This window comes from Phyllostomus hastatus, unplaced genomic scaffold (assembly GCF_019186645.2).
Source record: "Phyllostomus hastatus isolate PE091 unplaced genomic scaffold, TTU_PhHast_1.1 phas_contig_40, whole genome shotgun sequence".
NCBI lineage: Eukaryota > Metazoa > Chordata > Mammalia > Chiroptera > Phyllostomidae > Phyllostomus > Phyllostomus hastatus.
Window position 1 is genome coordinate 90,110,602 of NW_025333872.1, and position 15,654 is coordinate 90,126,255.

Genomic DNA, 15,654 nt, shown 5'->3' on the forward strand with positions numbered 1-15,654 from the left:
GAACTCCAAAAAGACTGCAAATACTGAATTTTACCAAACATATGTCAGTATATGAGACTACGCTTTCACAAGAGCATTCTCTCCCCCCACCTCTCTCTCTCTCTCTCTCTCTCTCTACCTTATGTTTGTCAAGGAGCTGCTGGATTTCCTCTTTGGAAGACACGATCATTTTCTGGTCGCCGGCCATCTTCTCTTGGCCCGTCTCCAGCAGGTCAGCCAGGTCTTGCAGGGCCCTCTCGTACTGACTCTTGAGCGCAAGATTCTGGTTCAGCCCGCTCCGCCGAGCGCCAATGGTCATCATCAGTTCATCGTACATGTCCTTGGACAGACACGGAGAGAGCGTCAGTCACTCTCGGTCACGGCCCCTCTCTGAAAATACAGTACATACCAAGCCCACGGCCCAGGGACGCTCCTCCAGGTGTGTGTCTGGGGTGAGGCTCCGCGCACAGGTCATCTGTCTGCCTGCCTGCCTGCCTTAGAATCCTCACTTCAAAAACTTCTTTCAGAAAAGATATGCTAATTTTTTCATGTTTCAAAGGATATGCAAAAAGGTGCCCAGACAAGGACACATGAGGTAGATTTGACCCCTGTCTTTAAGAAATGTCAATTGTTTGTGGAGCTTTATGGGGTTAAAATGTTGAAAAGTTGTTTATAGGGCTGAGGGACATGTCTCAAAACACGCAACTCTGATGCTTACAATGTTCTCAACATTCATGCAACTTTAGAGTAGTTGAACCAGTCCCTCTAACCTTCCACCTACTAAACAACGATCAGATTGGGGATGCTTCTTCAAATAAAGAGCTTGAGAAACAGAGGAGCTGAATGTGAGCTGCAAGACTCGAAGACTTGAAGTGACAATGTTTTTGCCAAATGTGGCGACATAGATTAATATTTTAACTGGAAAGACATTTTTGGAGATGACGGTACACCAAACACAAAGTTTGTTTGAGCCATGTGGACCTGATTAATGCATCCCATTAAGGTTTAGCAGGCCAAAAGTGCTCAAGCTGGGGAAGTTCAACGTTAATGCCTATTTACAGCTGCAACGTTGGACTCTCACACCTGGTGCTGAAGCACCGTTGGAAAACTATTCCTAAGGGCAGAGTGGGGCAGTGGGCTCATGACATTGTGAAATGTGGGATAGAGGAATGGGACGCTTAAAATTAAAATGCTCTTTCAAACATAAGAGCTATTTTATTTTGTCAAAAGGGAGAACTTGTGACCCTTCACTGGACTCATACTAGTCATTCCTCAACAGTCTGCAATAAGGTATGTGTATGTATCACAGTTTTTTCTTAATATAACTTAACTATGTTGCTTATCAAAGGCAAAACATTGCTGGTCTAATACCCTAGCACCTCCCACTGCCCCAATATCAGATTCTTGCATGTCAGACCTGGGAAAGCAAAGTAACCCTCTCTTCCTGAAGGGTGCCAGGAAATCTGTTTAGATTTCAGGTACTTTCTCATTGCATTTCTTTTTTTATTGTGAAATTCAAACAGTGTCTTTCTTGCATTCAAACATGTATGGAAGATAAACTATACATTTGAACAACTGATAAAACCCCCTTTTGAAAAAGCATTAGCTTGAGTATTTTTTCTTTGAAACGGTGTTTGGGGGTACATTATAGTACGAAGTAGGTATCCCTTTTTTTTAAACGTTTCTAGATTGGACTGATAATTATTACATTTTCTGGAGCAGAAAACAATATAACACAACTAAGCTATACCACAATGCCTAGCCATTAGAATACTAAAAAATGTTAGGAAAACAATCTTAGAAGCATGAGAATACAACTTATTTTATTGCACTAAATATGGTAAAAAAAAAGTCAGAAAACTTCTCTAAGAGTTACTTGGAAGAAAGATTAGAACTTGATACAAATTTTGTAGAGAAAAACCATGAAAAGAGGGAAGCAGTTTTCTGTGGCTGCTAGTTAGGATGCATCAGTGAACACTGTTGGTAAAAAGCCGTACCTGCAGTTTGGAGAGTTCTTGCAGAGAGGGCTGCTCAACCTGCAACTTGTCTCCGCGCTTTTTTAATTCAGCGATCCCTGCATCCAACTCCTTTAGCCCGTCTTCAGCCTGCTGTATTGCCTAGGGAAATTGATGATATTTCATTAACGTTTCCACAGATGATTTCCCATGAAACGTGTGAATACCATGTCTCCTTATTTACTTCTCTTCTGTTCACGTGAAACAATGCATGCAACAAAACTCGGGGCAATGCAACGGGAAAACTGTGGTTGCCTATGACATGGAAACCAGGAGAATGTGCCCTTGATTATAGCACAGATCAGCTATCTCAAAGGTGAGGAGGTAGGAGCTTCCCCCAGTAAAGAAAGAAATTCGTGAGTAGCAACATCTAAAAAAGAAGCATAACGTAGGGACAGCAGATGAAGGTATCTGCCTGAGATTGTCTAGGGGAACATGTTGTGGTTTCCTGAAATGCGGACTTGAGCATCTCTGGAGAAAGATTCAGTGAGGCAAGAAATTTATGTAGGTGTTGGCCAAGTAGCTGGTTAGACTGTCATCCCAAGATCCCAAGACTGAAGATTTGATCCCTGGTCAGGGCACATTCAAGAATCAACCCATGGATGCATAAAGAAGTGGAACAACAAATTAATTGTTCTCTCTCTCTCCCTCCACCCCTTCTTTTTTTCTCTGAAATCATATAAAAATTAGAAAAAAGAAAATATGTGACAGCATGAAAAGGGAAAGCGTATGTGAAGCAGAAAACCAAGCAATCGACAAAGAGCACAGTAGTTGCCAGCACTAAGCCTTGACTCCCAGGCTGAGGTCGTAGAAGCACAGAAGATCCATCCTGGCCACCAAGGAGCCAACAGTCTGGCTGGGAAGCCAGAGTACACAGAGGACAACGGAACAGTTGTGTACGATCCTTGACACAAGGCACCCGTGCTCAAGCACTTCGGGAAAGGGGGATCCCAGTGGATTTTGGAGCAGAACCAGTAGGCTTTTGGGAGAAATGCAACCTCAGTTGCCTTTAAAGAAGGAAAAGAACATGAACTCCAGATGGCAGATAAAAAAACATGTGTTCCCTTTTCTTTTCTGAATCCCCACTACCACCACAGCAAATATGTTTTGTTTGCTTGCTTTTTGGAATGTCTTCCCCCCATAAATCTAGAAGAACAAGGCAAAAGGGAAAAAGACAATACCAAGAAAATTTTGAAAGAAATCTTGGAAATCAGAAGGGTCCGTGACGATTGACTTAGGAAGTCCCAGAAAGCCGACTCCCGGTCCAGCAGGGGGTCTTCAGCACCCCGGTTGCAGCGACAGGAGCCTGGGGCACCCTGGGCAAGTCACACGGGCGCTAAATAAGGAGGGTGCTGAGAAGCTGCTTAGAAAGGGAAGCTGAATTCCCAGGTCCCTTTCCTCATTCTGCACGGCCCCTTCCTTCCCCGGTGAAAGATGGAACGTTTACTTTCTGGAGAAGGTCAAACAGCCTCTGGACTGAGGGGCGCCAGACGCAGCGGCAGGCTTGGGTGCTTGAGAGAAAACAGAGAGGCAAAGCGAGCGCCCACTGGATGCTGAGTGTGGAGCCCCTGCATCGTCTAGAGTGTGCCAGGCAGGTCTCGACTCCCAGTTAGCAGAGGGGAAAGCGCATGAGAACACCAATAGAACGACCTAAAAATGTGGCACGAGGGTTCTCCAACGAGTAGGCCACACAGACGCCCTTCAGTAACCCTCACCACCGTCAAGCCTTATCCGCCCATCAGGATGCCACTCAGCTCTTTAGTCCTCACCCTGAATGGAACAGACAGCAAAGGACTTCCTGAGAAAAGCCTCCAACGTGAAAGATGGAAACCCTAAAAAGCAAACAACCTAAAGGATCCTCGAAGGAAACAAGTTATACAGTAAAAATAAAACTGCAACAACAACAACAACAAAAATACACCCAGAGAGATTACAAAAAAAAATTATGCACCTATTAAATAAAAGGAACAGGATACTATAAAAAAGGGATCCCTTAGAAAATCAAATGAGCGCTGGGAAAATGAAACACACGACACCAGAAATGCAAACCCAGTAGAAAAGTCTGAAGTTGAAATTGAGGAAGTCTTCCAGAAAATAGAGAAAAATAGCAGAGAGAAGTGCCTCTTGACAAAGAAATTAGAAGACTGGACCAGCATATCCAGCATCTGTCTAAAAGGAGACCCAGCCCTGGCTGGTGTGGCTCAGTTGGTTGGAGCGTCATCCGAGCATGGAGAGGTTGTAGGTTCGATTCCCAGTCGGGGCAAGTATGGGAGGCAACAAATCGATATTTCTCTTTCTCCTCCCTAACCTCTCTAAAACCAATAAATATACCCTCAGGAAAGGATTAAAAAAAGAAGAAGAAAAAGAAAAAGGGAGTTCCACAAACAGAGACAGATAGAATGGAGGAATAGAAATATTACATAAATCATGAGAAATTTTTTGAGAATAGAAAAGGGAGAGTAGCCAAGTCAGAAGAGCCCACTGTGCTCATAACCCAGTGGGCAAAACAGACCCTCCCCCAGCCATGTCTTTGTGAAATTTCAGAACACTCGGGACCTTGGGGATTAGAACAATGTTTAGATTCCTAGAGCTACCACCAGGATCTGGAAAAACAATGGAACAAAAGCCTCAGAACTCTATAAGAAATGGACTTCCAACCAAGAATTCTATAAACAGCCAGGCTATGAATCAAGTGTGAGCACAGAATCAGAACCTTTTCAGACATGCAAAATATTGACAAATGTATCTAGCATACCCCCCTTTTTTAAGCAGGGATAGGCACCAACAAAAAGCCAAGGAAGCAATACAGTAACGACTCAGGACTCAGAAAAGGAAGACCCAGTCGAGGGAAAAGTGAAGGAAATTCTCAGAACGGTCGTGAAAGAAGATCCCGGAAGACAGCTGTGCCACAGGCTTCTGGGGCAGATCAGAATGTTGCAGATCAGAACGTCACCGCTCAGAACGTGAGTGTGTTCAGAGGTGTCACCCCCATGCCTTCTGCTATCACTACCTTGTTAGCCCAAGGGGGGGTGGGAACAGAGTTAGCACATTTTTTCAGTGGTTTTCCATTTATTCAAAGAAATCATCTAATTATTTACTTTTATCTAGGGCACCTAGTTCTATTGGTCAGTAATTAGTAACCATATCACTTGTGATCATGCACATCCTGTATTTCACATTAGAAATGCAGGCGCAGCATCACTACGGCTGCTCAAATCTTTTGTGGAGTCAGGTGCATTATGGGTTAAAAATAAATGAAAACTAAAAGCAGGTCCTTTCAAATAGAAGATACAGAAAAATTGTTTTTTATTTGCGGAAATGAGGATCTCTTAGGAAAGCAGGTAAAATTACGGTCAAGAGAAGTACACATATAATTTTAAGGTCTATTTTAGGTGATCTATCCCAGGTAGGTAGACAGATGGACAGATAGACAGACAGACATAGATATCTCTTTATACTGGGTTGGCCAAAAAGTTGGTTTAGTTTTTTCTGTAGCATAGCTCTAGTAGTTGTCTCTAACTTCGTTTGAAACCATTTTGTTGGATCATATTGTGACAGCTGCCGTATCAGCATGCATTTAAAACATGTTATCAAAATTGGTGACTTTTTTGCAGTCATCTTGATATGGAAGGTGGAAGAACATACACAAGATTTTCAGAGTATTAGGCTTTATTATTTTACTAAAGGTAAAAACGCAACTCAAAGGCAAAAAAAGATTTGTATGGTGTATGGAGAAGGTGCTGTGACTGCTCGAATGTGTCAAAAGCGGTTCGTTAAATTTCTTGGTGCTGTTGACATTTTAGCCAAATAACCCTTTGCCGTGGGGCTGGCATATGTGCGCACTGGAAGATGTTCAGCAGCACCCTGGCCTCTGCCCACTGGAAGCCCATAGTGGGAGACAGGTGCCATACTCAAAATACCCAAATCAATCAAATTACTGGTGAGAATGAAACATGTGTCTTTTATTTTACATAAAAATGTAACAGGCTTTTTGGCCAGAGAACTATTTCAGGTTATTACATATGGACTACCCATAGAACCTTAAGAAGCCTACTGAAACTAGGTTATACAATTTTGTTACAGCACCCACTTTTCATGATTACCTACCTGAGGAAACAGGTAAGGCAGGTAGTATTTTGTAGCATCCGTCCCCTTTCTTCTGCTGTCCCTGTTTTCACTGCCATGACCCTAGCCTGAATTCTCACTCCCTCTTACCAGGTGCGCTACGTGAAGCCTCATGATGAAAACATGCTTCCTGACCCCAGCGCTGTCAGACCCGCCTGCCGAGGCAGGACCTGGCGCTCAGACCCACTCTCAGCCTCCAAAGCCCCAGTGCCTCCCCCCTGCAGTGCTCTCCAAGGTGAGTGCAGGTGTCTGAAGTGTGTACGGTGACCCATGAGGATGAAACGCTGCACCTTTTACTTATACGCAGCCACATTCATTTTCAATCCCCATTTCTGCTCCTGCGGGTGCTTTATAACAAAGCACCTGCATATTATGACTTACACATAAGTAAATATTCATATATTTGTGGTATGTGCTTGTCTGTGTCAACGGATGAGGCACGTGGCCAATCAAGTTTAGACACCAATGATTCGTAGAATAAAGTTCGAATTCTCTGACACGCAAGGGGCCCTACAAGTCACCTTACATTTTCTCATCCAGCCTTATGTCCCTCGATCACATTCATTCATTGTTTGTTTGGCGAAAAGGGATTCACTGTGTTTCTCCTGAAGAGCTCTGCCCTCTCTAACCTCTCTGACACGTGTGCGCCTTTGTTTTTGCCCTCTTCTTTATGTGGCTACACTTCCTCCCAGTCAACATGTACCCAAACTTCTCAGTCCAGTTCCGATTGCCCTTTATAGACTCTTCCCTGACCTTACCCCTGCCGGAGGCAACTTAGCTCTCTTCTGAATGTCCCGAGTGTGTCGCGGTACCGCCCCCAGGACACTCTGACTTCCCGCACGGGTCACTGCCATTCATGTCTAATCCCATCGCTGGGGGACAATCTGCCGCAGGTCAGCATCTGCCACTGACACCTCTCCCCAGCTCATGTTTCCTAGCGCGGTGCAAGGGGGGGCGAGAGTCAGCATAACCTGGCCTGCTATTCAAACCCAGCTCTTACAAACAAAACATGCCACAAACAAAAATGCCATAGTAAGCCATTAATCTCTCCTAGGATATTTGACAGTGTATAGCGAATCCGATCTGCTCTGTGCATTTGCTCTTCCGGAAAAAGGTAACTGTAAATACCTCTATTTGCTCCGCCATGGGCTGTTCCAACACATTGGCCAGTTTCTGCAGGATGATGTACTTGTTGTCCGCCAGCGATGTCAACAGCACCTTCAGATCATTCTAGGGAGGGGAAGGGATCAGGAGACTTAACGTGTGCACTGGAGAACTCAAAACGGTTGTGAATGTCACAGGCGTTCTTAGAAATAACATGCAAGTAGAGAAAGTTTATGTCCAGAAAAAACAATACTGATCTGTGGGAAGGTAGAAGTAACTGGCAGTAATTTGTCCAAGTCCTAAAGTTGACTTTTGAAGAATTCGTTTCACAGATCATTTCCAACACAATGTAAATGGAGACAAATTGCACAAATAAAAAAAACAATACTGGCCACCCCAATCTTCTTGTTATGTCTGAAATAAATGTGCATATTTAAACATTCCAGCAGAAATAGTCCACTAATGACTTCTATCTAGTAAACCAGCCTATAAATGTTACTCCAATTGGGGGAAAAAATAGGATTCTTAAAAATAATATGATTCCCCTTTTCCTCTCTTTGTCTCTTCCCTCTCTCCCTCAATTCTTGCTTTTTGCTATTTTCAAAGGATTTGCACAAGTTCATAAAAGTCACCCAGAGGTTTAGAAAATAAGTATTTCTACCATGACCAAAGACACAGTAAGAGAAAACACCAAAAGATCTTAGCCAAGCCTTTGTTCACACACATGACTCCCTCAAAAGCCCAAATATACAGGATCCAGCACAAACAATGCCCTTTTGATGACAAAATCTTTCATTACAAAATAATAAGCATGAAATTCTGTAACATAACCACATCACACTCAAGCACACTGTATGACATCTTAGGTGCAATGTTCAAATTAAAACTATAAATTATCACACACATATTGTTACCCAACCAACCACACTCAATTTCAAGCAGGCGCTACTCCTGCTAGACCCTGTATTTCTATTGAGTTAGATTTGGACAAACATGAGATAACTACAAGAATTTTGATACTCAATAGGGACAAAATTTGAATTATAAAATGTTTAACTCATCCCTGGCTGGTGTAGCTCAGTGGATTGAGCACGGGCTGCGAACCAAAGGGTCGCAGGTTCGATTCCCAGTCAGGGCACATGCCTGGGTTGCAGGCCATGACCCCCAGCAACTGCACATTGATGTTTCTCTCTCTCTCTCTCTATCTCCCCCACTTCCCTCTCTAAAAAAATAAATAAATAAAAATCTTTTAAAAATGATGTTTAAAAAAATGTTTAACTCCGTCCCCCTTTCTGCAAAGTACCAGCAAATAAGCGCTCTTTCTGATCGGCCAGCAACCGTGCATGACGGGCTGGAAGTCCATCACAGGATGAAGTGTGACTCATCACATCCTCTTCACTGGGGGCAGATCAGACACAAATGCACAGCACCGAGATGCAAGAATTCTGGCCTCTCACTAGGAGAAGGAAAATCTCACCAAGGAAATACCTATTTGAGGCTTTGTGAGAGCAATCGCACACAAAATCCAAGGCTGAAAAGCAAAATAGTGAGTGGGCTGTGTGGTAAATTTTTTAAAGCATTGCACAGGAGAATTAGAAAGAGAAATACCATCCTAAGAGGCAAAAGCCATCATAAATCAAAACCCAAACCAAGCTGCATGCCTCCTTGCAGACCACACAGGATATGTTATAACAGTACTGGAAAAAGTGGGGCCAGAGACAAGGGTTCTACTTATGAGATATGACGATGCTTATATTATCCAGCTGTGTGCAGGGTGAGACCACGCGGGTCATTGGAACCAGGACACACGTGTATGTCTGTGTGAATAGGAAAATATGTTCTCCATTCTTCGAGCAGAAGCTGAAGAAGTCAAGTCTCTTATCTACTTATATTTAGGCTGCTCTACTCAAGGCAACGGGAAGCAGAGTTCACACTTCTAAAAGCCACAGTACCAGGAGAGACGAGCCAAAGAGACTGAGGTGCTGAGAACCCTCTGGATGTTGACAGTTTCTTAAGAATCAAAACCTACAGGCTTATTACTACACTGTTAAAGAGCAGGATAATTAAGGTCTCTATCTGTTACACAAAACAGACATTACAGTTTTTTTTTCCTCATAGTCACTGGGATTACTTGCAGGGCACAAAGAGGCAGGATTCTAGCTGTTTGCAAAAACAGGTCCACAGAAAGTTTCAAGTTTTAAAATCATTCGTACTGCCTCGCTCACTTTTAAAAAAATCAAATTTTTAAAATAAATATTGACTCTAAAAATGTCCAGGAAATTTGTTTGGGGTTAAGTCTATAGGTAAACATTCTTTGGAAACAGAAGAGCGGATAAATAACGCGTGATTCCATGCAGGTATATATACCTACAGAACACCTACGCACTCTTCCAGACTGCCTGCTGGGGACAGGATAAGGCTAGCAGTCTGGCGAAAGCTGACGCTCAAATGTTCCATGGAAAACAAAGGAGGCATGCCGCTCCCCAAACTGCTGGGCACTGACGGCATGCCCCATGTGCGTGGTGTGAAGTAAAATGCAGTGGTTTGTGGCTTGACCTTGAAGTACGCTAACCCTGGAACTCTTTCAATTACAACTGGAACACAAACATTTTAGAATATCAGTTTTTGTTCGTGAGCTGGCCACCAACAAGTAGAAACTTGTTGGCAGGAGAAAAAGAGAGAACATGACTTAAAGAGAGTTTCAGGATGAAGCATTCTCCTCTTGGTCCTCTCTCTGCACAAAATAAGTTCCAGAGTATTCATGGCTTGGTTCACAGTTTACTCTCACGGACTCTATTGACCAAGAAAAATTGTAACGCACCAAAGACACTAGTATAATAAAAGCAATTTGAAAAGGAAAATATGCCCCTGAGTGACGAACACATTTGCACTTTTAACCCACCTCATGCATAACTGATAGAACAGCGTAACTAGAATGCTATTAAAACTCAGCGTGCATTTTACGCAAGATAAATTTTAGAGTAATGAAACAAGTTTCCACAAACTGCACAACAGTTTTGTGGATTTGGGGCATGCTGTGTATATGTGTACATTCTGCATGCAAAGCAAAACACCCAAGTAATCAACCCCAGCTTTTCTCGACTCCAAGTGAAATGCTCGTTCCTTCCAATGTGGTGGACAGCACAGCACACACAAATGTTGCAGGTCGCTCCTCTAGTCACAGACTTGCATCCCCAACTGTCTACAGTGACTGCTTACCTGAGTCCTACTTCTGCCCCGAACCCTTGCCCAGCCAACAGAACCACCAGCAACTCCGTCTGTCCCATTGATGGACGGCACCGCCATCCACCAGTCTCCTCTGCCAGCCAATGCCCCCCTCAAGTTAGAGCCCCTGGAATTCCTCAGCTGTCCCCCTTTTTCCCATTCCCCATAACCAAACCACCACCAAGTGCTCTCTGAATGATTCTGCCTTCAACAATATGTCTTGAATAGGTCTACTATTCTCCGTCTCCCCGTCTATCAGCTGAACAATGCAAAGTATAAAAATATTCTTTGAGTCAAATCCTGGCTTTTGTTCTCAATACGAACGCCAGGCTTTCGTTCTCAATACGAATATGACTGAATAACCTTGGAGAAGTAATTGAACCCTTGCATGGTTTTCAGACCCTAACCTGTTAGGATAAACACGACTGTTGACATCAACAACAACAATAATACTCACTGAGCACTATGTTTCACACACTGTTCACAGTGTTTCAACTCATTTTATCCTCACAGAACCCTATGGGGCATTAACATGGGTGGGATTTAATAGCTGTGCACACGGAAATGCAGTGGAGGCTACACAGCAGTAGGCGACAAAGCCAGAATTTGGGCCCGGGAGGAGTGGTTTTGGAGACCCTGTTCTCAGCTGTTGCTCTTTTAACTTCACAAAATGAATATTAGAACAATGTTTAGCTAACAGGGCTGTTGTGAAGATTAAAGACAATAGTACATATAAAAATATTTTTGTGATTAAAATAAGGATACACAAATATTTGTGATAATTTTATTTTGTAGTTTTAAGAACGTTAAACTCCTGGAAGGCAGTGATACATTGTCCTAGATACACATCTAGAAAAGTCCTGGTTTCTTGGCGAATGCTACATTTATTTGGCACTTCACAACATTTTTTGGTTTTGGAAATCAAAATTTTTACATTAAACTCTTGGCCCTAATCGCTGGTATTCATTTTATAAAACTTCTATATTTGTTAAAAATAAAAATCCAGTTAAAAGTTAAGTATTCCCAAAGGGCACTTCTTTGTTTTATTGGGAATGAAAATCAACACAAAAAATTTACCAGCAATTTTTGCATTTGCTGAAATTTATAGTCATAGGAAAAGTTTCATAAGCACACAATTATTGAGCTGGCAACAGAAGTCTGGTCTGCAGCTAAAAGGCAGTGTGAGGAGTTAGGAGTGGGAAGTGTTGCAATATATTTTAACACAGGTGGAACAAATTAGCCCATCGTCAATTTCAATGGGCCTCGATATTGGAGTCCAGGGTTCATGGTTTATTACAGCCCTTCCTGCCTATTTCTTTGGTTATATGTTTTAAATTCCACTATCATTAACTGGATATTATAATTATAATGTGCCAAAAATAGGACTTTTATGGGTTGAGTTTAAAGTCCCATTCAACCCTTAGTTTGGTTGGCTGCTTTTCTCAACCTCCATTTCTAGGAGCATAAAACTCTTCGTTTTCCAACCCTTGAGTTCATTCCTCTAGTTTTTCTGCATTGTACCTTTGAAAAAAAGTAGGTGTAGGTATATCACACCTCAGTGAGACACCCCGGCTGTGACTGAATGTGGCTGGAGAAAGGACAAACACTTCTTGATAACATCTTACCTGGAAATTCAGTATTTGCTGAAGTCTTTCCTTCATCTGATTACACCGCTGGTTTACTACTGAGTCCAGCAAGGATAACCTCCCCAAAAGGCACCCCAAGGTGTCTTCAATAACGTCGCGGTTGTCACCATCCTCTGGAAACGCTTGGGAAAACAAGTTCTTGTTCTTATCCATTTCTTCAGACATTTCCTTAATATCTTTGGCAAGAGCCTAGGGTTGATGAGAGAAGGCCACTTCAAAAATAGATCCAGGAACCTAAACACAAATCAAGTCTTCGGCTCGTAGACAGTGGAGTGCTTTGAAACGTCATACACACTCACAGACACGCAAGCTGCCAAACTCACCTCTTGGTTGAAGAGGCAAGCTTCCGTTTCTTCTGGTACCAGGGCTGTGGCAACAAACAGACGTTCTTCCACGTCATCCAGCCAAGTGGAGGTCGCGGAGACTCCATCATATAACTTCTGTTCCAAGTGCACGTTCTGCCTCTTTGTGCCTCCACCCTGGGGGGAAAAAGGGGGGGGGGAGGATGAATTCATGACAGTGTTTTGAGAATTAAAAGGAAACTACCAGGATGCGACTTCGGGGTCTCCCGGCTCTGCCTTTCGGGGTTATTCGCTAGGGTTGAGTCACAACGGTTCACGCCTGGGGGTGGAACGACTTCACGAAGGCCAAGATCCAGGAGCCGAGTCAGAGCGCAGCCCTACCTGGGAGGAAACCTCCTCAAACGCCTGGTTCAGCCCGTCCAGCAGAGACGCCACCGCAGACTTGTCTTGGGTCTGCCCCTCGCCCTTGAACAGCGGCACGCCGGACAGGAGCCGGTTTGGCTTTCGGTAAAGCTGCAGACAAACAGGGTGGATGACTGGAGAGCTATGCCCCTGTTCAGGTTTCCCATTTACAAGCACACGCAGGAAAGCAGATGCGGGGAAACTGTCCTTAGGAAAACCTGTGCTAGAGAAATACGACCTCTCGGACACACCACGCCCACTCCACACGGTGACCGGCTTCAGCAACAGCAGTGTTTCTACTGATGCATTTTAAAAAGGAAGTGGTGGGGGAAATGCCCGAAGTCTTACAGCCCTCCTCTCAGTGTGTTTTCTTGGTTGTGGCACTACCCCCGGTAAAATAATCCATTCCGAATTCTGGGTCTGGACTGACCCTTCTGCTTTCATCATGCCCTCACCTCCGCCAAACTCTTTCAGGTGCACAGGATGTCTGTCTCTCTAGGGAGGCCCATGATGTAACCAAACCCTCGAACTTTTCAATGTTGCTCCCGGTCAAACTCAGTTTTCTACGCTTTGCAAGAACGTCTCATTGTCGCCTTCCCTTCCAGGCTGATTACTCCGTCTGCTCTCACACTCAGGCTTATTCCTCACCGTAGCTGAAATGCCCGCCACACCCAGCATCTCTTTAAAACCCATCACCACATCTATAGGGTATGTACTGTAGTGGCTTTCCAGCATTTTTTTTACTTCTGCTTTCTTTTCAGTTCTTGCTTATAGGGCTTGCCATGGTTGCTTAATTTTTGAGAAATGTATAAAATATTTCCATGGTTTGGTTACAGTTTCCTGGGAGCTGGTAAGGTGTTCTGCATGGACGTGTAGAGAGAAAAATTGCTCTGAGAGACAGATGCCGTTTGACCTCGTGAATGTTAGCCCCCCCCCGCCCCCCCCCGCCCCCCGTTCCCAAAGTGCCTGTTTTCACGCTTGAGGGCAGTAAGCGTATCCAGTACCCAAAGCTGTCAGTACGCTGGTGTAGAGGAGGAGGGACTGGGAGTGGGCTAGACCTGTGTCCACCCCTAGCTCTGTCTCTTTCTTTGTCATGAGACCCTAAGAAATTGTCTAATTTCTTCAAGACCTAGTTTACAGATAGACAACGTAGGGATAATATCAACCTCCCTGTTAGACATGTGAACACCTAGAACACAAATATGTTCATTAAGTGACCATTCTCTCTCTTCTTGGAAACTCTCACAGCCAGACTGCTTCTTCCCTTCCTTTTCTTACTTCTTCACACGAAAGTGTAGAAGGCACCTTGTGCAAATGACCAGTGATTCCTAAAATAAAGCACTCAACGAACTGCAAACACATCACAAAATAACCTTCAATGCTTCCCACTTCTCAGCCCCCAGGGCAGTGAGCTATAAATGCGCACCTGAACTCTAACAGCCCAGGCGTCATGCGGGGATGTCAGTGGCAGCAGAACACAGTTTCCCAGTGACCTCACAGGGAGGACCCTTGGGTGCGGGCACTGACCGAGAGAAAGAGTAGCTCTCCCCGCCAAGGGCAGGTACTGGGTAGATGTCCGGGAGGGCTGCAGTCTTGGATGAATCACGCAGGCGCTTTAAGGTGAATGCACTACAGGTGGAATCTAGGGCTTGGGCATGAATGGATAGCATAAAACGTTCCTAGAGGTATCCTGGATTGATCTGACTTAGGATAGTCAGAGAGACCGCAGTCTCTGATTGAGGGCTGTCAGTACCCCTCACAGCCAAAAGAACGGGGAACTGCTATCACGTGAAGATGAGCTAGCAGGCAAGTCCCCGAGACCTGCACCAGGAATCAAGAATTCAAACAATGAGTCAGGAACGTGTGAAGAGGATATGTCCTTGGCCTACACCCATGATTTTCAAAGTGGTGGGAAAAGGAGGCACACGTATAACTTAACGGTTTATGCCAAAGAGTAATCAGCTATTAATTATCTCTGAGGAAGTAGTACCTAGACATCAAATGTTCACACATCAATATATCATTATTAGGGGAAGCCATATAAAAAGGTAAGGAGAATAGTTTGCTCCACGTCTTATTTTGGTATCGATAATGAAAATATAGATTATTGCGCGGTTATCCTGCCTCGCCAAAGCTGTACACCTCCTACAGTACTTAGCATACAAAAGCGAAATGTCCGATACCACTTGCTCTTGCTCCTGCTCCAGAGCACTCTGCAGCAGCTTCTGCTTGGCGCTGAACTCCTGGTGCAGACTTTCCCATTTCACTCTCATCTGGTCTTCGGCAGCGGGCCTCTCCCCTTCCATCCCCAACTCCTGGGATGACACAGCAGGTTTTTCACTATTAGAAGAATAAATATTCCAAGTTTACAATGTGTGTAAAGAGGCGATCGGTTCTAGGTGACGTATCGCGTGCGCTGGATGCGGCCTCTAAAACTAGAACCAGATTCTTTTAGTCATCAGCTCCCTCTTGAAAACATATAAATTACAATAAGAAAATGTGAGCCTAACCATAAAACAAATACATTATAATGGGACCATGAAGACAGTGAGCATTTAAAAGTACATAGAAAATAGCCCAGTATTAAAGGTAATAATGATTGCATCTTTTGGGATCAGAAAGGATATGTACTCGCATCCTTTGACACATAGACCACATATCAATTCAAAACCGTAACAATGTGACTTAGTCTTTGAGAGTTTTTGCCCCAAGTCCAAAGATCAGCGTTCAGGACATGCACCGGGCTTCCGGCCAAGGAAAGAAGGCACCTGCCTGTCACCCTCAAAGACGGGCAGCAGTGTGCGTCTGAGAATGACTATGGCACTCGGAGACAGAGCTGAGTGTCTAAATCCCTGC

At 44.0% G+C, this 15,654-nt stretch overlaps 1 protein-coding gene across 10 annotated transcripts in view; it reads right to left on the minus strand.

The window, feature by feature from the left end:
• SYNE1 (spectrin repeat containing nuclear envelope protein 1) overlaps positions 1 to 15,654 on the minus strand; it is a 410,287-nt gene that overhangs the window by 103,971 nt on the left and 290,662 nt on the right. For all 10 annotated transcript variants that reach the window (XM_045842725.1, XM_045842724.1, XM_045842726.1 and 7 more), the window contains 7 exons: positions 14,982 to 15,138; positions 12,778 to 12,909; positions 12,418 to 12,573; positions 12,074 to 12,283; positions 7,248 to 7,349; positions 1,977 to 2,096; positions 119 to 319 (listed from right to left, as the gene is read on the minus strand). In XM_045842725.1, the coding sequence (XP_045698681.1) occupies positions 119 to 319; positions 1,977 to 2,096; positions 7,248 to 7,349; positions 12,074 to 12,283; positions 12,418 to 12,573; positions 12,778 to 12,909; positions 14,982 to 15,138 (1,078 nt within the window). The remainder of the gene's footprint in view (positions 1 to 118; positions 320 to 1,976; positions 2,097 to 7,247; positions 7,350 to 12,073; positions 12,284 to 12,417; positions 12,574 to 12,777; positions 12,910 to 14,981; positions 15,139 to 15,654) is intronic.